The sequence below is a fragment of the Pyxicephalus adspersus genome, chromosome 11 (genome assembly GCF_032062135.1).
Source record: "Pyxicephalus adspersus chromosome 11, UCB_Pads_2.0, whole genome shotgun sequence".
NCBI classification, from domain to species: Eukaryota; Metazoa; Chordata; class Amphibia; order Anura; family Pyxicephalidae; genus Pyxicephalus; species Pyxicephalus adspersus.
Window position 1 is genome coordinate 44,999,742 of NC_092868.1, and position 27,687 is coordinate 45,027,428.

The window sequence follows — 27,687 nt, forward strand, 5'->3', positions numbered from 1 at the left end:
CCCCACAAGCCCGCAGCGTCCTCCGGCGATGCTGGACCGGCATCTGTGTCCCCTTGGCGATGCTCGGAATCTGTGTCCCCTGGCCTTGCATCCCCGGCGTGTGAACGTTGGGGATGCAAGGTCATGGGATGGAGATGCTGGCGGGTATGTGACATGAGTGAGTGTGGGTGGCATGCGCTGGGGGCGGGAAAAAGAAGTATTTTTAAATGCCAAATGTACCTATACTAAAATAGTCATACCACCAGGGAGGTTAATAATAATTTTATATTAATTAATTTATAATTTTTACTAGAGTATGAAGTAGGTAAGTAAGTAAAAACTTTTCACACCTTCCTCCAAATTTGTGCAATTCCCTAGTCTCTTGAGCACTCTCACAGCAGCGCTGGTCCAAAAAGAACCAGTATCTGCATTTGGGACAGCAGCGAAGGAACATACAGTTGACATTTAAAAATCTGGCAACCTCCAGACCTAAAATTCCTGCTTTTTTAAAAGTTATACGCCTCCACACACAGACCAGTCTTCCTCTCCCGGCACCCGGAGGACAGCTGGCACAGTTCCAGGGAGCAGGGATGTCTCAAGCTGTATTTAGTGTAGCAAGCAGACCTAACAGCTGTTTCTGCAGTGCCATCAAAACATTAGTGTCCAAACAGTGTACTGCAGTCCCTGTATCGAAAATGCAATTTTAAATTCATGCCTGGAAACTGAAGGATGCGGATTGGCGGACGGATTATCGATTGTCAAATGTATTATTTCTAATCATGCACTTTTTTTTTAACTCAGGAGGAAGAGCTGCACCAACAATTCCAAATGTTTTAACCTGTACTTTAGTTTGCTGTTCTTGGACACATTTTAATTTGTCTCTAGGAGTTGCTTATCACAAAGTTTGAAACTGCAAGTGTGAAAAAGGCTTATAAAGTACTCCCCGCTTATTGGGCCTGATTTATTAAAGCTCTGCAAGTCTAAAGAAGATGCATTTTCAGCAGTGAAGCTGGGTGATCCAGCAAACCTGGAATGAATCTAGTCCAGGAATCAAAATATTTGCTAACAATTAGCAAATAAAAATAGAAATCCATTCCAGGTTTGCTTTGGAGAGCTTTAATAAATCAGGCCCAGTGTGTGTTACTTCCCACACTGTCTAGATTGTAAACTTTTCAGGACAGGGTCCTCTCCTCCTCCTGTGTCACTGTCTGTATCTGTCTGTCATTTGCAACCCCTACTTAATGTACAACGCTGCGTAATATGCTGGCGCTATATATTTGAATTTTAATGTGTGATCAGGATTTTTCAGGTGCAGTAATATAAATAATTAAAAATTATTAAAATTATACATACATGTATTATATGTACTGATATTGTAGGCTTTTTGTAATAAATGCATTTTGAGTGGGAGTGCAATCAATTTAGGAAAAGTTTGCCTAATTGACTAAACAGTATTATTTTTTCTGATAGGTGACTTATTGTGCTGTATTAGGAAGAAAAAAAGCTTGAGGTCTTATCTTTCTTTTTTACTTGGAGTTTTCAAAAAGTTGTGTCCTGATAAAGCCTACGGGTGAAACGCATCAAGGATTGTGGAAAACGATTTTTATTAATGGACACACATTAATAATAGATTAATGGATAACACATAAATATTCTTTGTTCTGTAACTGTGTTTAACAAGTGATTTTGGTCATTTGTTTTTAAAATATCACACAATAAAATGTATAATTTTAACAAACTTTATTTTTTCCTGCATCTGAAAAATCCTGATCACATTATAATCTGGATTTGACTAAGAAAAAGGGTGTGGTACCCCCCCCAAAATTCTCCTATTTGGATACAAAGATACATACAAAAACAATCCATAAAGTTTGTCAAGGTACACAGAAAGTCAAATTGTAGAGTACTTTCAGCAAAGCTTTGGCTCGTACCCGACACGTTTCTCCTTCTGGCTTCCTCAGGGGATTGATTGTGCCTTTAGTTGTTGCGGTGTTATATTTTGGGTTTAAAGACTTTCTTTATTGTATAAACTGGATAATATATTTCATTTAGAGAGAGGTATGGATGTTAGATTTCTCTCTGGGTCACTTGCTGACAATACGCCATTACCACTATTCACCATCACTATTCACCAACACTATTCACTATCACTATTACTATTCACCAACACAATCACACAACAATTAACCCCTTCACCACTACCTCTTCACTGTTAGTCGCTAATTAAACATAATAAACCAAATACCTATTCACACATCCAAAGACCCTAAACCTTGCCTCTGACTGATATACTCTTCCTTTGTGAAGCCAAACACTGCCAGTGACCCCGAGAGCACAGATATAATCCTCCCCCGGCTGCGGCGTATATGGGAGGCGTGTAATACCGGAAGAGAAAGCCAGGGCAGCCCACACCCGGAGCAAAGCCTGACAGCACGGCATAGGAACCGATATCCTGCGGAACCACTCACACCAGATCCATAGTACCGACCTACAAGGAACGACTCCCAACGCCCCCCCCCCCCCCCACCCCGGAACCCGTCTCTTCCGGAAACTATGTGACGAACTTTTTATTGTGCCTCCATATTGGATCTGTATCGTCTTTCACCGATTTATCCTCCGGACTGCAATATACCCGGGAAGGGAGGACCATGACGTGTCCGAGTTTTAGGAGAATGCAGGACCAAAAACAATGAAACTCCCATATATCCTCCTGTGGGTGAGTGTTCTGTGTGAGCTGACCCAGCCATGTCTGAGCTATTCCTGGGTAACCACCCATCTCCCCCTCTCCTCTCCCTTCTATTCCCTCTTCTCTCCCCCCCTCATCTTCTGGAAGTTTTATAGTGATAGTTGGATGAATAGTGAATGAGCAGGTGTTGGCACACATGTACACAAGGAAGCAAATTGTATAAAGTGGATTTTTTTTTCAAAAGAATATGTAAGTTATTAACTCCAGATTGCAGAAAAAATGCTGGATGGAATGGGAAGAGAAGGGACTGGCCCTTCAGAAATAAAGCCAAGTACATGATGTCCATTGTATAGAGCAGGGGTGTCAAACTCAAACGGGGCCAAAATCAAAATCAGTCATGGGTATAAGCCAAATTGTTTATTAAGATTTTATTATTTATTGAACGGTCTCAAACTGACAATGTTTTATCCCCCTCCCCCTCCCCGAAATGCTGTGTATGTGCAGCCCCCACTTATATTTCCCCAAGGCTGGAGACTGCCTGGGCTTCCTGGGGCAATAAGCAATTAGTGCCTCTGACACCAATCATCGTTTTTGCTGTTTGTAAGGGTTAAACTCTTCCCACTGGCCAGCAATGTAAGCGGAATCCTTCCCACTGACCACCACACTAATGTACTGTGAGCTGGGGATATAGAAATTATAGCCGGGGTTCCCTGAAGACCTGAAAGTGTTTTTAAGGGTTCACCCCTTATTAAACAAGCTGAGTAAGCCAGGAACTGAATCCTAAGAAATATGTGCCGGTGCTGAATACAGAAGAGATTGTAATAAACGTAATTCTGTGCGCCAAGACAAGATGTATATTGTACGGTAAGGGAGCATGCAGTGTAGATTGTACAAATGGTGAGATCAGGGTATACACAGCACAAAGTACAGAAGTGATGCTGTTTAGTTTGCTTTGTAAAGATTAGGCCAATATAACATAAAGAACATACAACCTGGTGTAATAATGTCAGAATCATATGTATGTTACAGTATAGGACAGCATCAAATTATGGTGGCTATGGTGGTGTGGAGAGAACTGATATCATAGTGTAATGCAGGGATTCTCAACCAGGGTTCTCCAGAAATTACTAGACGTTTATTCTTTTTGGCTACCTGTAGGAGTGACGTTCCTGTATTGCAGTAAGGGTGACGCTGGCCAGCAGTGTAAGAATCTTGTCGTGCTCGTCTTAGGCTGCGTACACACATTCAATAATTGTTGGAAAGTATCTTTCACGATCCTTTCCAATGACAAAAGACTGAACGAGTGTTGTACATACAGCGCCGTTCTGCTCTATAGGGAGGGGAGGAACGATGGAGCGGCACCCCGCTGTGCTCTCTCCCCTTCACTTGTATTACGACCATTGGTGGATATGCCAGGACAGACCCATGAACAACGAAAGCTATACACACGCCAGATTCTCGCATGCGTGAGATCAGCAATTTGTTTTCCTTTTGACAAAACGGCTCCTGCGCATGACTGAAATGCACCCAAGATCCTCCCGGGATGGGTGACATAGGTAGGCTCTGTGCTCCCATTGTAAGGAAACGAGAATTAGGGGGCGGTGCTGCACCCTTTTTTTTTTTTAAAAAAAAAAGAACAAACAACAGAATATTTACTTTATTTAAAAGTAAAGCCCTTGTATAATAGTATATAAAAGTCTACCCTTTTATGTAAAGTGAAAATTCTGAGTTTAGGTACGCTTTAAGGGCGTAGAGCACAGAATGGGGACTGTGTGTTTACAGCGAATGTTTATTTTTCTGTCCCTAACATGAAAGAATATTTCCAGTGACAAGTTTGATGTGTATGCAGTCCTAAAAATACCATTTTCATGAGATAAGTTCCTCCAGCAGCTGTATTAGGAGATTACAACCCCAACTGTCTGATGAGTTAAGCAGTTATTCTTGATATCCGTTATCTCCTCTTAGACAGTTGTCACTGGAACAAGCTTTGGAAATACTCATTACTTTCTGACTTTATGGCAGGGGTCCCTATTGAGGGCCAATCTCCCTTTTAGGGATATAGAATGTAAAAGAAATTGTACTGAAGACCTAACTATTCCCAACTATGTTGGCATCATAAATCATATGGCTGCAGCAGTACCGGCGTATATCTGCCATGAGGCACATGTAAACATCCGTTCAGAGAGATTTCCCCTTATTTGTCCTTTTGACAACAGTTTCACCAGACAGGAAGAAAGAATAAAACCCTACTGTACTGAAGAAAATCATTCTTTTTTGTCTGTGTTGCTGCTGAAGATTTGCCCTCTGTTTCTGTCTGGTAAAAACATGGTCAAAGGAACAAGTTGGCAACAGATACATGAGGACTATGCCAAAATGTTTTAGTTGGAGTTGTTTTTTGTCTGGTGTTTAGACTTTATTGCAAATATGTACCAATATATCATGTCCTGATGACAGCACTTTCTAACAACTGTAAGAGAATGGGTATTTACAGCAGCAACAGAAAAAAAAACAATAAACAGCAGGCACTTTTTTTATTGCATTAATTGACCCGTACCAATGAGAAGCCTGCGTTAGTGCAATGCATATTTAGGACCCATTCATATATAAGTGCATGGTCATGTCACATATTGCTGTGTTAGGGCAGCACCTACATTTTACAATATGGGGTGGCAGCCTCATTTTAGTAACCACCCAAAAACAAAGAAACATGTTAAGGTGGATTTAGACATAACTTTTCACTTAATGTGTTGTACTACGCCCCTTCTCCCAGTGGCATTGGCTGTTTCAGTGTTTACATCAATCAATACAAGGCCACTCTGTGTAAAAGTCACCGAATTGTGCCAGTGTGGTCATCATTTCCCCCTTCCTTTACACTGCCAGTCCTCACTCCATGCTCATAACTGAGCAGATTCTGAACAAAAAAGCTGAAATCTTCTTTTTCTGGTGACACACACAGCCACATTAATCTAACACATTTATGTGATCAATATCAAAGGAAGCTGAAAACAAGTTTATGGCATGAAGAAAAGCCTGAAATTAAACACCATTAGGGATAAATGAATTGAGACCCCAATGATAGCCACATGTTTTATCTTGTAGTACTGAGGGCTGCACTTTCCAACATTATCCTTGCCTTCTACTAGCCACGTATAATGGAGAGAGGTGACATTTAAAAGAGAGAGTATAGCTGCGTACACACGTGCAATTTTTGTCGTTGGAAAGGATCCTTCACGATCCTTTCCAACGACAAGGGAGTGCACGATGCATGAACGGTGTTGTACATACAGCACCGTTCTGCTCTATGGAGAGGGGAGGGGGAGAGCGACGGAGCGGCACCCTGCTGCACGCTCTCCCCCTTCCCTTTCATTAGGATCGGTCGTCGTTCATCGTCCGTGGATCCGCCAGGACGGTCGTTCGGACGTGGGACGACGCCGACTGTACACACGCCAGATTTGCGCCCGATATCTGGCCGATGCCGATTATCGGGCGATAAAAATCTTGACGTGTGTACGCAGCTTATCTCATGTCAAAATAACGAGTGAATCCCCCCTATCCAAATCGTACTCCTGAAGAAGCAGAACATTATCTGTGAAATGTGTTGAGTGGAAAATATGGGGAGTAAGCTGTTTTAGCTATATTGCAAATTGTTTGAATTTGTTGTGTATAGATGTGTTTACTTGTTGACTAGCACAAAGCTTTTGAAAATGTTCTAAATAAAGACATTTTGTACTGAGTATCTCACATGTTTGAGAAATGTACTTACTATAAACAGTGGTGCTTTTGGTTTGCTATAATAAAAACATTAGAAGTAAAATTAGATCTAAGCAGAAGAATTTAGCAACTAAAGCTGTGCACCGCGCCCATCCCCGTTTTATCTCAGGGTGCCACCAGATTCCTTCTCTTTTTCCTCCCAGAGACGATTTTTGGTCAACTTGATTAACCATCCCGGGATGATGGAACTCTCCTGCATGAGTTCATTAATTCCCAGCTCACGCAAAGGTTTCCCTGGCATGTGCAGCTCAGCTTTGTTGCTTGAAACCCAGAACATTCAGGCATGTAGACACATTATTGCAGAAAGGACATTCCCTGACCCTGCAATAATAAAAGTGGAAGTCTAGTATTGCTTTCTGGTCAGTTCAACAAAGCTTTTTATTTGTTTTATTAACTCAGCTTTCATAGGAAGAAGAAAAGTGCCAAAACATTTCAACACCTCCCACAATGTATACACGAATATTTATTGAGAGTGCAGTTGCTACCTACTTTCTCACACCAGTGAACTTTCTATGCCCAACATGTGAAATATACATTTATTATTTCGTTATGTTATAGCTACAGCCGCCCACGTGACATACAACCCTAAGCCTCCTGAGCTCAATAGAAGCACAAGCAGCTGTATTTATGATATACTGTATATGTATTCTCCACACTTCACTTTACATTTTCAATATTCCATCAGCCATCGGTAAAAATAAAAAAGTGGCGTCTACTTTGTTTCATGGCTTTCAAAAGCTCTGTTCTGATCATCAAACATAAGTGTCATCCATTGATCTTACAATACAAAGAACAGATAAAAATTCTGTTTTCACCAGCGGATTTTTGTAAGTCTTCCAGTTTTATAAATGTCTTCATATTAAATATGTCATTTATTTATGTTTTTTTTTTTTTAAAGGTAATCAGTGCTTCAGTAGCTGAAATCTGCCCACGTGGAGAATATCAGATTAATGACGTGTGCTGTCCCATGTGTCCGAAAGGTTAGAAAATATTACAATTTCACTTTCACAATTGATCTGAGTATTAAACATGTATTACAGAAATTGGTAAGAATAAAACACATAAAAAGGATACAGCAATCTGCCCAGATATAACATAAAAGTGTAAAAGCAAGTACTAGATTAAATATACTAGCAAGCTATAATATACATATATACATGTATAATATACATTAGGTAATATTTAGATTGATTAGATGAAAATGTCAAATCAATCAAAAAAGTTTATTATTCTCCTGAAACTTTGATCAAAAATGAAATCCGACAAAACATTGTTTTCCTGTTTGTGGATTAGTTCATGGTGTTCATATCAAACAACCACCTGCATGTTTCCAGTATTTTGGTCGACTTGTCGTCATTTCCCCGTGTCAGACAGTTCTCAGAATCTTCGTTCTATCTTATCAACCTGTACTGTATATGGGTTAGCAAATTTCATACTTTAATTTAGAGGATATGCTTTTTCCCTCTCTGGAGTTTCCCTAAAACTCTCCCAGCTTGTAGGTTGTCATGGAAGATAAAATGATAATTAGATTTTTTGAGAGGAAATTACAAAGTTATTCTTGTAATGAGGCTCATCTCTTCCCAACACTGCAATGGTAAATGCTTGTGGTGTTTTCTAGGGTGCATACATAGAACTGTTCTGCTTAGTCTACCAGTTGAAAACACATTACAAACCTTTAAACGTATTCACTTTATTTTGGGCACTTTCCTAAAAATAATTTGCTGTTGATTGGCAAATGCTTTCAATCCTGGACCGAATTCATTCCAAGATTGTTGAATAACGCAGGTTCACCCTTGATAGTCTATCTTCTCAGTTTTGAAGAGCTTTAATAAATCGGGCCCAAGGTGTCTGGTAGTTAGGAGATCAAATAATTAGTTGTCAGCCATCTGCTCAGCAGCACACGGCAGCCCCAGCTTCCGTTTAGCCATGCAGCCTCCGTCTGAGATATACATTTCTCAGCATCCCCAGCACAGACACTGAGTTTGTGTGCAATTCAAGGGGATTTAGTACACGCTGCAGCCAATGAGCAGAGGAGTTTCTGGCTTCAATCCTGCACTGCCATTGGCTGCTAGGACTTTAAAGCCTCCCTGCTTCCAGTCACCATTGCCTGTTGAAACATTTAGCTTGGAGACTGGTATCTGTTGGATTTACTGTTGCTGTTTCTGTTTCCTGACCACATGATTGTTTGCTTCCCGGACTGACCTTTGTTCCCGTTAGTCTGCCTAATCCCTGGGTATCTTGTTTGGCAGACTGACTACCTGTGTATGTCCCTAGCTTATTTCCTGGACTTGCCTCTTCTGGACTTTCCAGTATTGCTTTGTCTGTGGATCAGCTGTTTACTGACCCTGGACTGTCTGACTTGCCAGTGTGTCCCCTGTCCTGCTTTGTGGGCACCTTGCTTGCTAGCAGTTCTTCTCAGATGCCATACTTTGTGCACCAATGTCCCGGGTCAGCTGTGTGCTGGGAAGCTGCAGCTATCCTCCTGAGGCTGAGCCGGGGCTTTCTTTAGGTAGAGAGTGCAGAGTTAGGTTGGAGGACTGGCATCTGGTGGGAGCTGGACATGGGCCTTACACTAACCTTAAAGAAAAGTTTAATCTCCACCACTTTAAAAACAAAACCAAGACAGTACAAAGGAGCCATTAAAGGTGGCAATCATGTAGTAATACATTCATAGAAAATCAGAGTTTAGATGGATATTGACTGATCACCAAGGGGTTAACACTGACCACTTTTAATAAATTATTATTACTTAATTCTTAGCAAAGACAAATAGACTTTTCTGTTTGTGACCAGATATCTGTAACATTGTATGCTTGCTTTCCTCTTAGGTACAGTTGTAAAAATCCATTGCACTCTGCAGTCGAGCAGTAGTGTTTGCATACCATGCGTGGATGGAACTTACATGGACCACCCCAACGGAGTCACTAAATGTTTGAAATGTAGAGAGTGTGATACAGGCAAGTGATGCTTCTTTCTCAACCTTGTTGTGCTTTTTCCTTTCCTAAAATTCAGCCTATTGGACAAGACTGCAAAAGGTCAGGAACATGGAAGGGAATGAGGGAAAGAGGATAAAATGATTGGTAACACAAGGAATAAAGTAAGGGGCAAAAAAAATAAACAGAGGTGCCAGTTAATAAAAGTTAGTAGAAAATCCAACAACTGTGGTCTTGTCTAATTGCTCTTCTATCCCCTGTTCTTCCCTCCTTTCCTATTCTGTATCCGATATTCCATTCTTATCTGAATTCTCATTGCTGTATTTCCTACTGATGTTGTTATAAATATCATACTTCTGTAAATTATCTATTATATATGTCATACCTATGTAAATCATCTGAAGTTACTGTATTATATTTTTCTCTTTGGTCCTTTAATAAAGAAATATTGAAAAGTAACCTTCAGCCTTTTTTCTGAAATGTGGTATATGTCTTTTGTAAGTTTGCTTTTATAAATGAACTTCTGTATTTCCTATAGACTACAGAAGACATTTTTGTATGAATATATCAAAGCACAATTTAATTTAGATAATTTACCTGTACAGTGTAAGCTGTTTTCTTAAATTAAATCAATTACCAGGGTTTATTAGCTAAAGGGGAAATGCAGACAAATGATTCAGAAAGGGTTTTCCTCCCCCGTCTGTTGCTTAAACTTAGTCAGAAGTCTCACGTAGAGTCTGAAGCAACCTCTGCCCAGTGACAGTAAATACGGGTGTTGACAGGTCCTCTTTAGGAAGATATATGAATTCTAAATAGTTACTTGGTGTCTTAGGTTTGTGTGGCAGATGGAAATAAGGGCGCAAACTCCATCCACAACGTGGAACTTTTATTAAACAATGAAGTGCTCTAAACTGTGAATCTAGTGACTAAGGAAGAAACTTTTGTATATTAAGTTTTCTGTGTTCCCTGGAACTTGCATTTATTTAGTAATACCTCAGTGATGTGAGTTGTAGGTAAATTAAAGTGAGTCCCAGAATGACAGATTACTGCTAAATGGCATAGAAAAGTGTTCAACATGTTTGCTGTGGAACATTTTTGGTGAAAAAATAACCAATATCTGAATACCAACACCCACACATATATATACGGTCGTGTGAAAAAAAAGTGTGAACGTACACCTTTCTGTTCTGGGGTTTTACATATTGGGACATAATAAACATCATCTGGTCCTTTTCAGTATCTAAAATTATTTATATTCAACCCCCAACAAATTCTAACATGTAGCTTAACTTACAAGTCGTTAAATCCATAACCGCTTCATTTCACAGATGGCAAAATGCTTTACAAAATATTTAATTCCCGAAAGTAAGTTTACAAGGGTTTTCTGTATTGACAGCATTTACGTTTCTGGCAGAAGTAAGTACAGCACAAATTTTGATTGGATCACATCTTTCTGTTAACTGCTCTTCTGATCTCACAAAATTTTACTTTTTTTCAAGGTTATGCTTGGTTCCATACTAATACATTTGTATATCGGGGAGATCCTTCCAAAAGGATCCCCCAAAGTTTATGATTTTCATTACATTATTATTTTGGCTTGCATATGAGGTAATCATACTCACAGGTTCTTTATGTACCTCCTTCTTGGTACACCCAATGAGCCTGATTTTTAAAGCTCTCAAAGACTGGAGAAGATACACTTTCATCAGTGAAGCTCGGTGATCCAGCAACATTTAAATGTCAATGACTCATCAAATGTCCGATATACAACTTCTCCTAATTCTGTTTTTTCCCATATGAAATTGATGTTTTGGATGACAACTCAAGGCTTCTAAAATAGTATTACCTGCAGTGCTCTTTCTAAACAACTTAGTAAATGCCCTGCTATCAGTTCCTTTGCACACAGTAATGTCCAAGGTTTGGAGCTCATTTACCATGATTGTGTATGCAAATTTTACATTTAGGTTGTTTATATCAGTATGTTATACTGATTATTGTCTCTCATAAGTGACTTGGCTGGCATTAAAAATGATTTCTTGGCACCCCAAGGTTTACTTTTCAATTTTATCGAGGTATTCCTTTAGCTTCTTTCCAGCTTTATAAAAATTTGTGGAGTTTCACCAGGACTCGGTGGGGCAGTATAGGAGAAGGTAGTAACGTCTGAATTTATAGGAAAGTGAGCAGTCCACTAAAAGAACATGGAAGGAAATGGTTATTTATAAACTTGATTTTAGGCAGTGGCCGGGAGCATTCAAATGTATCTAAGCTTGGAGAATTGTATATGATTCACATACATAAACAACCCTTCTAATTATTACAATACTTACCTTGAGTACAAAGAGATATCAAAGTATTGACGATATAAGGGAAGATATCTGAGATATATAAAATCAATTGGTTATTATCCTGGAATATTAATTCTCTTGCCGCTGTCCCATCAGTCCTTAATCATTCTGTCTGAGAAGGGTCTGCATGTCCACATACAATGAATCTCCTTGTTTTTCCTGAGGAATCTGTGAAACGCATAGAAAAAACATTTTTTTTCTATGTTTTATGTTTGATTTTATTGATAATAAATAGAGTAAGTTTGTTATATAGATAATTCTTTGTTTCTTTAGTTAATTTTGATTAATGTTGTCCTTAAAAGTCCCATCATTTGGTGGAACTCCACAAATTTGTATTTGGTATATATCAGGGATGTGGCCATGTTGATAATGATAGATTGGAGATCTCTATGTAATTCCAGGTTTATAAAAACATTTTTAAAGTGCACTAAATTTGTTCTTGTAGCATTGAAGACTTTTAGCTAGAATAAGATTCAAAGTGACAGAATAAGATTCAAATCAGGATGCTTCTTGGTTATTCATTCAGCATTTTCTTTATTTTCTTTAAAAACCCAACACAATTATCTGCATAGGACTCTATTGGTATTACTTGAGTCTACTACAATAATCTCTATATGACTCTGCTAGATGTCTGTATTGCAAAATGTATTGTGTTTATGTTTTATAGTAATAATATTTCCCTTTTTTTGCCTTGAGAACTGTTCTATGTTTTGATTCTGTAAGGTTCAGACCTGTGGTGAGGTTGCCGTGCATTTATCACTTCCTCACACCAGGAATCACAGCCTCATAGGAGCTGCTACATGTAGCGTCTCCCTGTTGGGACTTCATTGGCAATAAAGGGGGACAGCAGTGAGCACTATTATTAGCACTCAAATTTGCAGACACTGCCATGGGGAGCCGCACAGGAATTGTCTTCAATATAAAAGTCACTAAATGGTGAAAACCCAACACAGCCAGCTGAGACAGATTTGCAAAGGTCTGCAACATAATTAACACGGTGAATGAGATACATTTTCATCAGGATGAGGCAGGTTTCTATCTCAACAAGACAGGGCAAAATCCGCCCCTACCTGTCCCCTGAGACCACCAAACTCCTTGTACACACTTTTATCATCTCTGGTCTGGACTACTGTAACATCCTCCTCTCTGGTATTCCACTAACCCGACTCTCTCCTCTACAATCTATTATGAATGCTGCAGCCAGACTCATCCATCCTTCCCTCCGCTCCTCTGCTGCATCTCTTTCTAGTTCTCTCCATTGGCTTCCATTTCACCTTCAAATTCAAGCTCCTGTGCTTTGCCTTCAAATCCCTACACAGTTATTGTCTCACCTACATTTCTGACCTGGTAAAAAAGTACTCCCCCAGCCGCTCTCTTATCTCCTCCAATGACCTACTAATGACTTCCTCACTCATAACTTCATCACACGCACGGCTCCAAGACTTCTCTAGAGCTGCTCCAACTCTCTGGAATGGTCTTCCGCGTCCTATTCAGCTTGCTTCTACTTTCTGCTCATTTAAAAGAGCACTCAAAACCCATTTATTCAAACTTGCCTACCCATCTTCTATTATACTATTATACACACAGTTCTATTTATCTCCGTGCCAGATTCTTCCCACTGGGGAAAATGTTGAGAATAACTCATTAGCTCTAAATGCAAGTGAAACTTCAAGTTTATGCATTTTAGAATTCATACTACTAAAGCATGTGAAACCAAACTTTTTGTTTTTAGTTTTGGTTAGTGTTTCAACCCTGTAAAGGTTTTACTGATGTCAGTGTTCTGGTCACCATTGTTACTAAAACAGTAAGTGGGGAACATCTCAGAAAAAAACAGTTGTCAGTAGAACAGAGTTGGCTGCAACACTACCCATAACAACCGGCTAGCCTTGTAAAGATGCCCCCATGTCTTTTTGTTCCATCTCTGGGACAGGAAAAAAATGGTAACCTCTCCAGCAAAAAATAAACTTGCAGAGATTTTTCCCCCTCTCTTCGCTATCCTTCACCACAACTGCTAAAGTTAGACTTTGTGTATACAGAGCGAATATGAAATCATCTGAGGTGTATGTATAGACCAGACTTTATTAAATGTAGACAAAAAGGGTAAAGTACCCATGAGTTTTTTTTTTTTGTCATGATGATGACAAAAAGGGTAAAGTCATGTCATGATGATGACAAAAAAATTTTTTTTTTGTCTGATTCAATTTCTTTCCTGGAAACAAAAGTCTCTCCTGGAGGAGCAAGTCTCTCCTGGAAAAACCCTGAGAACAATCAACAAAAAATTTGTCTATATTTGAAGATATTTTCATTACTTCTGTCCCAGTTACAACCTTAAAATTGTGTACTCCTTCTATACAGGTGATAATGTTGACCAGGACAAACGGAGGGGTGAATTCCCTGCAGGCATACACACAGTAGTATATACTTGACGGGTTGAACACTTCCACATTTGTGCTAAGCTAGTGATATGCCTTAATACCATCATTACATGTTTCCTATTTACTTTTATATCATGTGTAGTATCATGTTACTATAATTACATTAAAATAAAATTGTTTATATTTTATGCAGGAGCTGGATTATTGGAAATAAATAAATGTACATATACTTCAGATACGCAGTGTGAATGTAAACCTGGCTACTATTGTGCAGGTGAAGGCAGTTCATGTGATTTATGCATACCACAAACAACCTGTAACCCTGGACAATATATTAAAAAACAAGGTAAGAATTTAGTATTTGTGGTTTGTAAATATTAGTTTGAATCTGTCCACAAAGAAAAAAGGAGTGCCAACAGCTTTTGTAAAGTGCTTCAAGACTGCAGATTCAGACTCTTTGTGTCAAAGATTGAATTGCTTTAAATGACAAAGCAAGTCTTCCAGCTATTTAGCCTATAGTATAAAAAGTGCCACATTCCTATATATAAATATTCAAAAATGTTACAGGACTAATTGAGACTTTTGAGGCACATTTCCTTCATTAATGTACCATTTAGTTTACAAATAATTGAAAAAATGTATACTTTTGGTACACAACTAACAATACATAAATAGTTAAAACCATACAAATATTTGATTTTTTAAAAAACAAACTGCTCATAGCAAAAAACCGTGACATACAAAGTTCACACTTCATCTCAATGAACATTGACGCATTTCGCTGAAGCTAAATGACCTCTTTTTCAGGATACAAATGTGACATACATTTATAATACATAATTCTTAAAAATTCCAAAAAAAACAATAAATCAAATGAAGTAAGCTCTATTTTTGATTAAACATGTATTGATTGTTACTCTTGATTTATTGTTTGTTTTTTTTTTTTTTTTTTGGAATTGTTAATAAAAATTATGTATTATAATGTAGGTCACATTTGTATCCTGAAGAAACGGACATATTGCTTCTGCAAAACACGTCAATGTTCATTGAGACTATTATTATTAAACAGGATTTATATAGCGCCAACATATTACGCAGCGCTGTACATTAAATAGGGGTTGCAAATGACAGACAGTGACACAGAAGGAGAGGACCCTGCCCCGAAGTCTGAACTTTGTATGTCACTGTTTTTTGCTATGAGCAATTTGGTTTTAATTAATCAAATCTATGTATGGTTTTAACTATTTATGTATTGTTGATTATGTAATAAACTATATATATATATTTACCATTTTTTTCTAAACTAAATGGTACATTTATCCTGAGCATGTGCCTCAAAAGTCCCAATTAGTCCTATTGCTTTTTATGAATATTATTATTATAATATAAGTTCTCCTTTTTTTTTTCTTGTTTCAAAGTGAAAGTAAAAATAAGGCCAAATGAAAATGAAAGAGATAGGTCTAGGGGACTTTCCACATTTGATCATTCATTTTCTTTTTCAGAGAAAGGATAGAAGTAGCCGTCCTCTAAGAAATGTTGCAGAAAGCTATAATTGTATTTTGCACTCCATTCGAAAGCTTCCTTAAGCTCCTTGGCAGTGATCCCGAGTGTGGCTTGGGGTTCATTTTCATTAGCAAAAGTAGTAACCCTGAGCCACACTCGGGGTGGAATTGAAAGGGAGTTTTTAAGTCTTACCTGGTCCCCATGTGCCCGCAGCTTCATCCAGCGATGCTCAGCATCTGCTTCCACTGGCGATGCCGGGCCGTGCAAGCGTGTGGCTGGGGGGCAGGACCGCGCGGCTAGGAGGCCTAGACTAGCCGGGAAATTTTAAATAAGTATTTTTAAATGTACCGCTTTTACTTTTAAAAATACTAGTTATTCAGACCGCCAGGGAGGTTAAAACATTTTAATGTCAAAGTGAATAAGTAGTACAAGTCTAGAAAACTTCCTCCATCTACTTCTCTGCTTTCCCTTTTCTTTGTTCAGGTTTTTAGGCTGCCATTTCTGCAAACTTATCTATTTCATTTTCTGTGCCCATATATTTTACCTATTCTGTGGATATGATGCCTTGCAAGGACCATGGAATCCCCATCTTAGCCACGTTTATGTGTACACCAAAATAGGAAAATTGCAATAGAATCACTCCTGGTATGGAAGAAGGGAGATTGGATGGTAGCTAGGGATGGGTTAAGGGGAGATCATTTTTGTGTTTCATCTAAACTGTGCAGATGTTATCTACATTCTTTCTGAAGTTTACAAGATTATATGCTGTCTTTATTTTAAAAAAGGAACTTCAAGAGCAGATAACGTGTGTGAAAAATGCCCAGATGGTCACTACAGTTCTGGAAATATGTCAAAGGCCTGCACTCCATGGACTAAGTATGGAGCCTTTATTGTTAAATAAGAATTACAGAAATGTATTACTTTGCTTTCAGTGGGTACTTTTGCAGGTAACATGTACAGTATTGAATACTCTCACTGCTAGGGTCATCTGTAGAATCCTTAGCATCTGATACTTCAGACATGTGTCGCATACTTTAGTACCCCACAGAGAGCCTTGGTTCCACCCGTCATCAGCTAAGTCACTAGTGTGTCTCTGGGAACACAAAGTCCATTTATTGTATTTGTAATGGGAGGTTTAGTAAGAGGCTCAGCATTATCACTTCTAATATTCATGTGACCCAACCTCATGGACAGTCTTATCTGCTAATGTGAATACTTGGCACAAGGCTTTTTCTACGAAAAACAGCACTGTCATTTGTATCCCCAGGGGTTGGTGGGCCGGGGGATAGCTGCCGGGTGTACACACACCCAAAACACTAATAAACAACTTTGATCTGACTATAAATGTGCACCTTAGGCATTAGTTTGGGTTCTTTGAAAGAAAATACTATAAACAGAGCCATGCACTTATGCTATAAAGGAGTACTCGCAGTGCTTTTCAGCTCCCTGATCCTATCGGCTAGACATATATATGGGCTTATTTTTTTTTTTTAGCAATCATTTTTTTTCATGCCTATTGTCATTGATCACCCTCAGCCACATGGTTTCATTGGTCCTGAATTTTTAAGCTCTCCAAGGCTAAAGAGGATACACTTCCATCAGTAAACCTGGGTGATCCAGCAAACCTGTAATGGATCTGGTCCAGGATTTAAAACATTTGCTAACAAATAGCAAAATACTTTTAAGAAATCCATTCCAGGTTTGCTGGATCACCCAAGTTCACTGATGGCTCCCATCAGCCATGGCTCCCTTTTTCAATTTAATGGAGTGAGTGATCACCTAATTGAAGTAGTAAGCTGCAATAAGAGTTTTTAGATACAAAAGTTGTCCCTTAAGAGATATGTACATTTTATATAAACCTATGTGTAAATAGTTTTCAAATCCTCTATATAGGTGCAGTGAGCATGGCCTTGTGGAAACTGAACAAGGAACGAAAATAGCGGATTCTGTTTGTGTGGATAAGAGAAAATATTATAGCACGTTTATCTCTTTGAGTTTTTTTTTTGTAGGTGTGTTGTTTTTACTCTTATTTTGGTGCAGGTATCAAGGTAAGTCAGCCAATATAAATAATTACATATCTTGTTTTTTTACCTGTTTTACATGTCTTTTTTTGTTTTGTTTATGAACATTTGTAAACATGCATGTTCTGAGTAATTGGACTTGCATTTTTATGCCTATTATGAGCCAGGCAATGTTTAGGTTCTACCAGTGGTGACCTCACTATGACTATCTGTACTATGTGTTGGGTCTGTATATAACTGACCTCCTCCATCCCAATGGGTACAGTAGAGCACCTTTACAGCCAGGCTGAAGTAACCAGTATGGAAAATCCTATTTATAATTTTTTTTTGGCATTTTCAACTTCCCTTGTTAAAGCGATTCATTGTTTTCAGATTAAATGCACACATCTTTCTCATCTCGGAGATGACACAACCATATAAATCCTAGTACTCCATTAAAATTTCCCTGCAAAGTGTAAAAATAAAGTAAGGAGGGAATCAAAACACATATTACTTGTAATGAGCAAATATGGCTACATCTGTGTGCATAAATGTCAACACATTTTAGTTTGACCTAACGCTTTTTTAGTTTTACAATACCACCTATTTATTACAATGATGATGTTATTTGTTGTTTGACAGCATATACATTATTCAGTGACAGATTTGCTACTTTTGCCATGTTTAAACATGAAGGAAAATTCTGGCTTACAATACAGTATTTTCAAATAAAATGTATTGGTTTTAATACATTTCTGCCCTAAAGCCCACCAATGTATCCAAAAGAAAGCCAAAGTTTGAACTGTTCAACAAATCCTAATAAATCCTTAAAATGGAACTAATTCCTGCTATACTTCTGTCACAGAGCGCTGCCATCTTCTTCTCTTGCTTGATGTAATCTTAGACTATCTTGCTTGGCCAGGCTGTGATAACTTGTTTGGGCGTTGATACCAGGATCGCCGCATTCTCAGCTCAGCATTTTTGACAGTTTCTCTATGCGATCAGGCAGGTAAGAATGCTTATTGCAGAAGGGACATCACCTATCTCTTTCTGTAATAATGCCCAGCCTGATCACAAATTGTGAACTTTTAAGGTATAAAAATGGGGAAGAGGATTGTTTTTTATTGCATATTATGTCTCATGTGCAGTAAAGGATTCTTACCTGCCTGTTTGTAATCTTCTTTGCAAAGTGTAATTGAGACATATTGTGATCCATGAACTGCCATGTGGAGTACATTCATTTTATTTTTTTAGCAAACCATCAGAAAGGACTGAACCCAGAAGACTGGGTAGATTTAGTTGCAGGTGCCCCAGATAATTAGGGTCCTACTCCTAGCAAACGTAGAAATCTCGATTTCTGCAGTGTTAATATTCACACTATTTCCACCAGTACATATGACACATTCAAAGAATGGTAATAAATGTCACAGTCCCCAATTTCTTGGTGGTTGGTGGTATTGCTGATCACATGTGCAGCACCATGGCAAAAGCAGATCTAGATCTAAGATTGCACCATATTTGTAGGATTGGAAGGTTCAGTTCTGCCTTTACCTGTAACCATCTTCCTTGTAATGAGAAAAATCAGAGTAGTCATTTGTAATGTTGAAATCCTGAAGTATATATTTGTGGAAAATGCTTCATGTAAATTTAAAGACCAACTGAACTTGTAGTTAAATACTTTTCGAGTGCATCAAACCTGTGTGCACAGTCTTACAATCAGCAATTTCCTTAGTAGAAAATCCTGTCCCCTGCCACCATGTTTTAGAGAAAAATCTTTGCTTTCTGTGTGGATGCAGCGGTCTCTCTGCAGAGGCCTAAGAAGACTCTTACGTCAGAGATGGAATTTTCCATTTAGCAAGGATCGTGAGGTGTGCTAATTGCAATGTTCTGACATCAGATGTGCTGGAAGTCAAAAATTCTGAACTGGTATTTTTGTCTTTGTGTCTAAAAAGTGCTATAGGTGTTTGGCCGGTTTTACATTAAAAACATTGTGACCTGTATCTCTTTCTTTTTTTTTTTTAGGAAGTTTGCTAAAGCTAAGTCAACCAGTACAAGTTCAAGACATTTAAAATACTGTGGAGAATGGTGGGGGAGAAAGTGTTTAAAAATTTTTATATATGTACACTATTTGTATAAAAAAAGATATATATATATATACACAGGCCTCAGACAAAAAGGTTTTGTGTATCAGGAGATAATAAAAGAAAATCTGGTCCAACAACACATGCAATTGCACCATGTCATTATATATTTACCAAAAGTGAAGCTAAAATGCAGAAGTAGCGGGTAAAAAACAAAGTACACCCCATGAACTTTCAGTTTTCCCCATGGATGACTTTCAGTGTCCCACATAGAAGAGTTTTGTCCATCTCTTTTTTGCAACATTGCTTCAGTTTATTGAGGTTTGCAAGCATTTATTTATGAACAGCATTTGGAATTGGGCTATTGATTTGTTACTTTTTCAGCCAAATGTAGATTTGCTGGTGTGCTTGGTGATTTTTTTTTTCCTGATATGCAAAACCTTAAAAATTGAAGAAAGTGTACTTCTTTTTCTTATGGCTGTATATATGTATATATCTTCCCTTTGTAATCTGTAATATCTTCATATCACAGTCATCCTATATAATTTCAAATAAAAATCACTTATATAATGTAATGAGTAATCCTTTAAGTTCGTACTGTACACTTTGTATGTGCTAAGCACGGCGACCAATACTTATGAAATTTAACCTCCTGGGCGTTTCACTGATGTCTGGATTTCTGTACCAAAAGCGGTACACTGTTTTTCATGACATTTTTTTTTAAATTGTAGACCTGTAACTTACAGAAATATGTCCAAACAAGGGTCTAGTAGATATCCTGAATATAATAAAGTTTGAAACACACAATCATTAAAAAAAAAAAAAATTAACTTTAATAATAAAATTGAATCCAATACAAAATATTTGAATTTCCCGCTACGAAACCCCGGAGATTGTCACTGCACACGCCGGATGAAGACAGAAGACGTCTCCGGAGGAGCTGCGGGGACAAGGTAAGTGATTTTTTTCAGTTGTAATCTGATTGTCATACAATGTTGTATGACAATCAGATTGCACTGTAACGCGTGTTTCTATTTTTAGCTACCCAGAACCTGGTTCGGGGTAAACAATTGTAGCAAGTTTTCTTACCCCAAACCAGGCTCGGGCTAACCGCACAGGTGGTTATTTGTTTTATTAGCATCATAAGCTAACAATTTTTGTATTAAACCTTTGTATTATATCTGAAATATTTGGGACATCTGTAATTTTCCAATATGATGCTATGGCCTGTCTTCTTGCAGATAAACATGTGTCACTATAGGCCTATATTCATTAGGGTACTGTTCAATCCCCAAATTAAGTAAAGCCAAAGAAGGATCTGGTTGTATCAATATGCCAGTCATATCAGATAATAACTTAAAAATCTCCATCCAAACACCCCTAATACTTTTACAATGCCAAAACACATGGCTTAATGATCCTTTTTGGCCACTTAGTCACCAACACTGGGTTGACGTATTTGTATCAAATTTAGCTATAACAAATGGCGTTCTATACCACCGGAGTAGCATTTTAAGATAGGATCCCCAATGCCATGTACATCTCGTATATTTAAATGCAGAGTGAATAGCTCTTTCCCAGCTATTCTCAGTGAAGGATTTATTTAATTCGATTTCCCATTTTACAATATGAGTCATTTTAGTAAAAATTTGTTTTTCCTGCAGAGTCCAATTTATTATCGGAATCCCATGTTTAATAAAGGTCGGATCAATAAAGAACTTTGCTAACTGGGGTTGCATATAAAATAACATATAGGGGTGAGTTCTATGGAAATATACAATCCTACATAGAGTATATGCAGCCGTCCTTGGTAAACTCAAATAATTTGATTTCTGTTGAACTGATAAATACGCTCAAGAAATTTGCAGGTCCCTAAAGGTTAATATATTCAATTGTTTCCAGCTTGTCAAGTCAATATCGGAAAGGAAGTAAGAATGCATATCTATCGGTTTTAAGATTTTAGTATATGCCTTGTCTGATCATGATTTAAAAACAGTTTTAGACCAAACAGCAAAAGCTGCTTGTATTGTGGAATAAGATGGTAAAGCAATTGAAGGATCTAAAATTTTTGCAATGAACAGGGTCACCAAGTTCCCCTTTTGGCACACAGAATGTTCAATATCATTCCAAATCCTTTTAATGGGTCCCTTGAAACAATATTGAAAAGCCGTATGTACAGATGCCCTATAATAGTCATACAGGTCTGGGAGGCCCTAGCCCCAATCATTTGTATGCTTAATCATAGTTATTTATATACCCCGTTCTTGCTCTACCGTTGAACCAAATATAACATTTCCAAAGAGTTTGTAAAGACTTGAACTAGGATTTAGGTATTTTCACAAATAGAGTCTGAAAGAAATATGAATGTTTAGGTAATAACATAATTTTAAAAGCCGCTATTCTACCTACCCATGATACCTCTTGTTTAGACATGATCTGAAAATCAGATATTCTTTATCTCTATTTGTATTCTTTATATTTGTAATTTCTGCGTGTGTGTTGTTTTTAACTTCTTTATTTGGTTTAGTATTCTTGTCTTTGAATATATATTATCTTGATTTGGTAATATTGTTTTTCCTGGGATGCCTTAATACAAATAAACAAACCAAAAAAAAGTTTCACTTTTTATACACAAATGTTTTGTAAATGTTAACCCCCAAAGTCATTTATTTATTTCAGTTCTCAATGAAAAACTGTCAGAGCTCTGAAGAGAAGAGTTTATGAACATAAAAAAGACATCACATATGGAAAGCTATCATCCCCCGTGGGTCTTCATTTTCCAAAACATCGTAATTATGACCCAACAGGGATTTATTTTTTGTCACCTAAGACAAGAGGTGGTGATTTAAACTCCCTGCATCTTCAAGCAGAAACAGGTTGGACCTGAAGTAATAGACTTACGTACCTGTATATTCAAGCATTTGTTTTACCTCCAGACTGACACAAATTATTCTGTAAATTCTTGTGATTTAAATGTATATCTACATACAGAGCTTCAAATGATGTGCAAGCAGTGAATTTAATATTAGGTTTTTGTTTCCTGTAGGTTATTATATAAATATTTCTGTATTTGTCTTTATTCAGACCAGTGATGCTAAAAATATGTTCCAATATGGAAAAACTTGATGAAACGAATCTTCCAAATGTCACTAGTCAATCAAGCAATGCAAAAGTTGCCCTCACTCGCAATGAATAAGATTCATTCTTCTTCAGTATAATATCAATTGTGCTACTATTCAAAAGAAAGTGGATCCAATAAAACAAACTCTTCAATAGGAAAAAAACAAACCATTTCTTGACTTCAAAGACACAACTCCAGTATCCACATAAAATCTTTAATGTGCATCCAAAACTTTCACATTTCTTGAGTTTAAAACTATTCCAAATTTGATGAAACTTTAAAACAGATCATCGATTGTTGTGCATGTGCCTCACTCTAACGCTGACTCCCAACATGTGTATTGTAAGTTTGTAGACCAGCCCACGTTCATGTATCCATCCTAGGTTCCACTTTACGCGTTTTGTCTAACCAGCAAAACGCATGAGGTGGAAATACCTATTTTGTTTTACAATGAGAGATTCTTTAAATACAGCAGCTTCACAGAGTATTCAGACTCACTTTTTTTCAATTTTGCTTTGCTGCAGGCTGATGCTACTGTAATTTACAATTTAAAAAATAGTTTTTCTTATTATTGTACACTCAATACCCACTGTTACCCCACAAGTTACTGAGCCCAATGTAAAAAAAACCCTTTAGGGCTGGAGAAGATACACTTTCATCAGTAAAGCTGGGTGACTTGGCAAACCTGGAATGGATTTCTTAAAAGTCATTTGCTATTTGATATCAAATGTTTTCTGTCCTGGACCAGATCCATTCTAGGTTTTCTGGAATGCCACGCCTGGCATTTCCAGCACTTCTCCTCAGCTACACATGGTATGAAAAGCTAGCATTTGCCTATTTATTATTGTGTACCTTTCCCAGATTTCCCTTCATTTCCTATCCAGTGAAAGCGTGGTCAGCAAGACAGAAAATCCTGCTGATGGAGCCCCAGACAGCAGTAAAAGCCAAACATCCTACATTTACCTAAAGAGTCTGATTTATTGAGCGAGCAGACCTGGAATAGCTCTGGTCCAGGATTGAAAACATTTGCTATATAATAGGAAACGGTTTATCCTTTTCAGTCTATCGTCCCCAGCCTTGGTAAGCTTTAATAAATCGGGTCCATTGTATCAAAGACTAAAGGAGGGTTTTGGCCTGACAATAAACCTTAGAGCAGCCATTCTCAACCTGGGTTCCATGACCTTTGGTTGATTGACCTCCCATATGATGGTGACCTTTTTGTTTTGTGACCAGTTCCACTTAGCAGAGTCAGTATGGCACCAAAGCTCTTTTTAGTGATCTGTATGGGGGGAATTCTATCCACTTCCCACCAATGCAAAGTGTAGTTTTTCCCTGGACCTGAAAAGTAGAAGGTTCCTTAGTGGTAAAAGAAGTGTAGCAATAGTGTGTGCTGATTCAAAGTTTCTATTTCTCATTTGATTTGCAGATTGTGAAACTTAGAATTTGTCTATTTCTCTAAATTGGAGAGATTATAGGAAAGGGATATGAAACTTCTGTAACTGGAAATGTATATTTAAGCAGAACGCTGATATTACAGCCCCAGTGGAGTCATCAGTTCACTGCTTCACACGTTCCAGCGGCATCCTCCAGTGATGGCCATCTTCTTCTTCCACCTGGTCATCTGTGTAACCTGACAATGCCCGGCCGGCATCTGTGTCCCCGGCGTGTGAATGTTGGGGACGCGAGGCCCAGGGAAAGCAGATGCCCGCAGGGCTTGCGAGTGTGTAGCTGGGGGGTGGGACTAGGTGGGAACTTTAAAAAAAGGAAGTATTTTTAAATGTACTGCTTTTACATTTAAACATACTTAGTATTCATACCACCAGGGAGGTTAAAGAATAACCCCAGGCAGTAGTCTATATAAGCCATCCCCCTCTACATGCTTTCAATGTGAAGTTGTTTTGTCAAAAAAAAATTCAAGGTAACAAAATTTAAAGTTGGTTTCCAAAATTTCTGTTTTTAGGGGTTTTTTTTTGGCTGTATCACCCCTTTAGATGTAAACATTCAGCAAGTCTGTGCACTTTACCCCTTCTCCAAATCACAGTAGGCATCCCTGCATCATACAGAAGAGATATGTGTTGTCATATATTCATTTCAAACTGATATAACACCCCCATCTAGTGGTGGATGAAGTGTACTTCTGACCACAAAGCTGAACTAAAGTGAAAAAAAAAAAAACACCTTGAATTCCGCAGATCCCCTCATAGCGCTGGACCTTCCCGAGATCTGGTCCTGCACTGTGCAAGTGCGGGATTGGGTGACGTAACCTGCTGTAAAGGGGGGAAAAAGGAAGTCAGTCTTTCTGCGCATGTGTGAGATTGGCATCTCTTTCCCCTTTGTGGAAAAAATGCCCCTTCCTGATCTCAGGCAAAAAAAAAATTATATATAAGGGTTGTCTACTCATTTATGTAAAGTAAGAATGTTGTGTTTAGGTTCGTTTTGAATTACAAGTTTGGGCGATTCCTTAAAGCTGTACATGGTGTTACAAAACATCACAATATTCATGAACAGTCTTAGGATAACTTGCCTATACCACATATTTGGCTGTAGAAGTTTTATTTCTCTTTTCTGTTTTAAAAAATAGCTTTGCTAATAGTACCCACATCCCCATTTGCAATATCAGTTTCATTCCACCTTTTAAGGGCTTTTTAGGGTAGCTTTTGCAATGACACTTGTTTTCATCAAGCAGCACCAGACCTGCTTTGCAAGCAGAAGTTGTAGTCCTAGCACTGCCAAAACACAGAAAGCAATGTGACGGTATTGATGTATTTTGCTGGCTCAAATGAAAGCAGCATGCTCCAGATCAGCCTTATGACATCCAGGGTCTTCCAAAAGTTGCTGGGGGTTCCTTTCATTGTGGCTGATGATGCCTGCATAGTTCTGGGGCCGACAGCACTTGTTAAAGCCATGGGCATGATTTTTTTTAGGTGTCTATGAAGGTTGTATATCATCACTGTAGGGGGAACTCTTTCCCATTGCTAGCAATTTAAGAAGCTTTTCCCTTAAATTGGTTTTATTAGGGATGACGCCTGATTTTTATATTAAGGCTTCCTCAGGGGTAAAATATTTGAGAACGGCTGCTTCAAATGATTTACCAGTCCAAAAAATGTGTTCACTTATATAACCAACCTGAAGGCAGGGTCCAGCACATGAAACTGTCCCTGCCTATAAAACTTTAGCCTTCAGCTCTGGAGAGGAAAAATTATCAGCGGCAGCTGAAACAAAAATCAGCACTGGCCATGATGGAACTGAGATCCTTGTGCTACTGTTTTGCTTGCATGATTGTGTGACCATAAATTGCCTTTTATATGTGAGACAACAGGCCAGAAGGTAAAATGAACAAGCCAGATTCACCAAAAATGTGATAAAAACCACAGATCTCACCCAAATCATTGCAGTTATACTAGCACACCAATACAAAACTAACCTGTTCTCTGCTGTGCTTCAGACTGTGGCAAAATATTATACAGACAGATGCCAGGCTGACCCCTCTCCCACCTGCTGATTTTGGGGTACATTAAACATAGTTGGCTAAAAAGCATTCAAATACGATCTGTTCTTAATGTTCATGGAGTAACCCATGAGGGACATGTGCTATTGTAGTTTTCAATTTAAAGCAGAATGAGGAGGACACCGTGGTTCCTATTAGGACTGAAAGGCAATATACACCTTCAGTAATGAGGAATGTATTATTCTGCACATTACAATAAATATCCTTGGAAGTGAGCGGATTTAAAAGGGTTGTCAATATATTTCTATAGCATATCTGATGTTGAGAGTAGATCAGTGTTTTTCAACCAGGGTTCCTCCAGAGGTTGCTAGGAATTAGGAGAATGAGAAATGTGTGGCCCGCAGGTCAGTTACCACTGACACCAATGATCTTTTTGGCTATCTGTAGGGGTGACATTATGACAAGTCTACTGTTATACCACTAACTGCCCCCAAAGGCGCTCACAATATAATGTTCCATCACAGTCTAAGGACATTTTAGAAAGGATAACCAATTAACCTAACTGCAGGCTTTTGGCATGTGGGAGGTGAACTTCTGCTCCTGACCCAGTAATGTAAGATGCATTCTTTCCACTGACTACGACACTAATATACAGTGAGCTATCCATATAGTAAATAAAGAAGGGGTTCCCTGATTATCTGAAAGTTATTTCAAGGGTTTCCCCATGGTAAAATGGAAATACTAGGGTTGTCGAATCTTTTCATATATAAAAAATTAATTTACTTATCGGGAGGCAACCTCGCAAGGCAAGTGACTGCATCTAAACTGAAAAAGATTTTTTTTTTTTAACACTAAAACTTTTTTAAGGATTCTCAACTCCAAACAGCCACACTATTATAAAACCAGTAGCTGTTATATCACAAAATGACCACTAGATGGCATCATGTCATCCATGATACTGTATTCATCCAGTACACTGAGTGAATCATTACATCATGTGGGACAGGTACACTTCACATGATACACATTCACTTAGGATAATGCTTAAACTGTGACTTTTTTATATACTAAACTATGAAATGCATACAACTGACAGGGAAGAACACACAATTAGCTTTATAAATATTTGCACTTTAATACCTTGGAAACTGTGAAAATAGATTGTTATACATAAGCATACCTACCAGGGGAGCAGCCACTAGGGAAGCCACTAATACTCACCCTCCACCACCCTTACATCTCCCCTTTCTGCACTCCTTCAGTAGATGGTGTGCCTCCATTTCCCCTAATGCAGAGTAGCGCAGTGGCTCCTTGTTAGCACTCTGGCCTTTGTAGCACTAGGTCCCAGGTCAGGGCACTATCTGCATGGAGTTTGCAGGCTCTCCCAGGTTTTTTGTTTTTTCTTTGAGGTACTTAGGTTAATTGGCTTCCACCAAAAATAACCT

The 27,687-nt window shown here is 38.2% G+C and overlaps 1 protein-coding gene across 1 annotated transcript; it reads left to right on the top strand.

Annotated features, from left to right (window-relative positions):
• Nucleotides 1-2,391: 2,391 nt before the first annotated feature.
• Nucleotides 2,392-20,243, top strand: TNFRSF14 (TNF receptor superfamily member 14). Its single transcript, XM_072427026.1, has 7 exons — nt 2,392-2,695; nt 7,335-7,416; nt 9,265-9,393; nt 14,283-14,435; nt 16,378-16,468; nt 17,486-17,640; nt 19,615-20,243. Exons 1-7 carry the CDS (start codon nt 2,669-2,671, stop codon nt 19,659-19,661), a joined length of 684 nt encoding a protein of 227 aa, XP_072283127.1. The 5' UTR covers nt 2,392-2,668; the 3' UTR covers nt 19,662-20,243.
• The last annotated feature ends 7,444 nt before the right edge of the window (nt 20,244-27,687 follow it).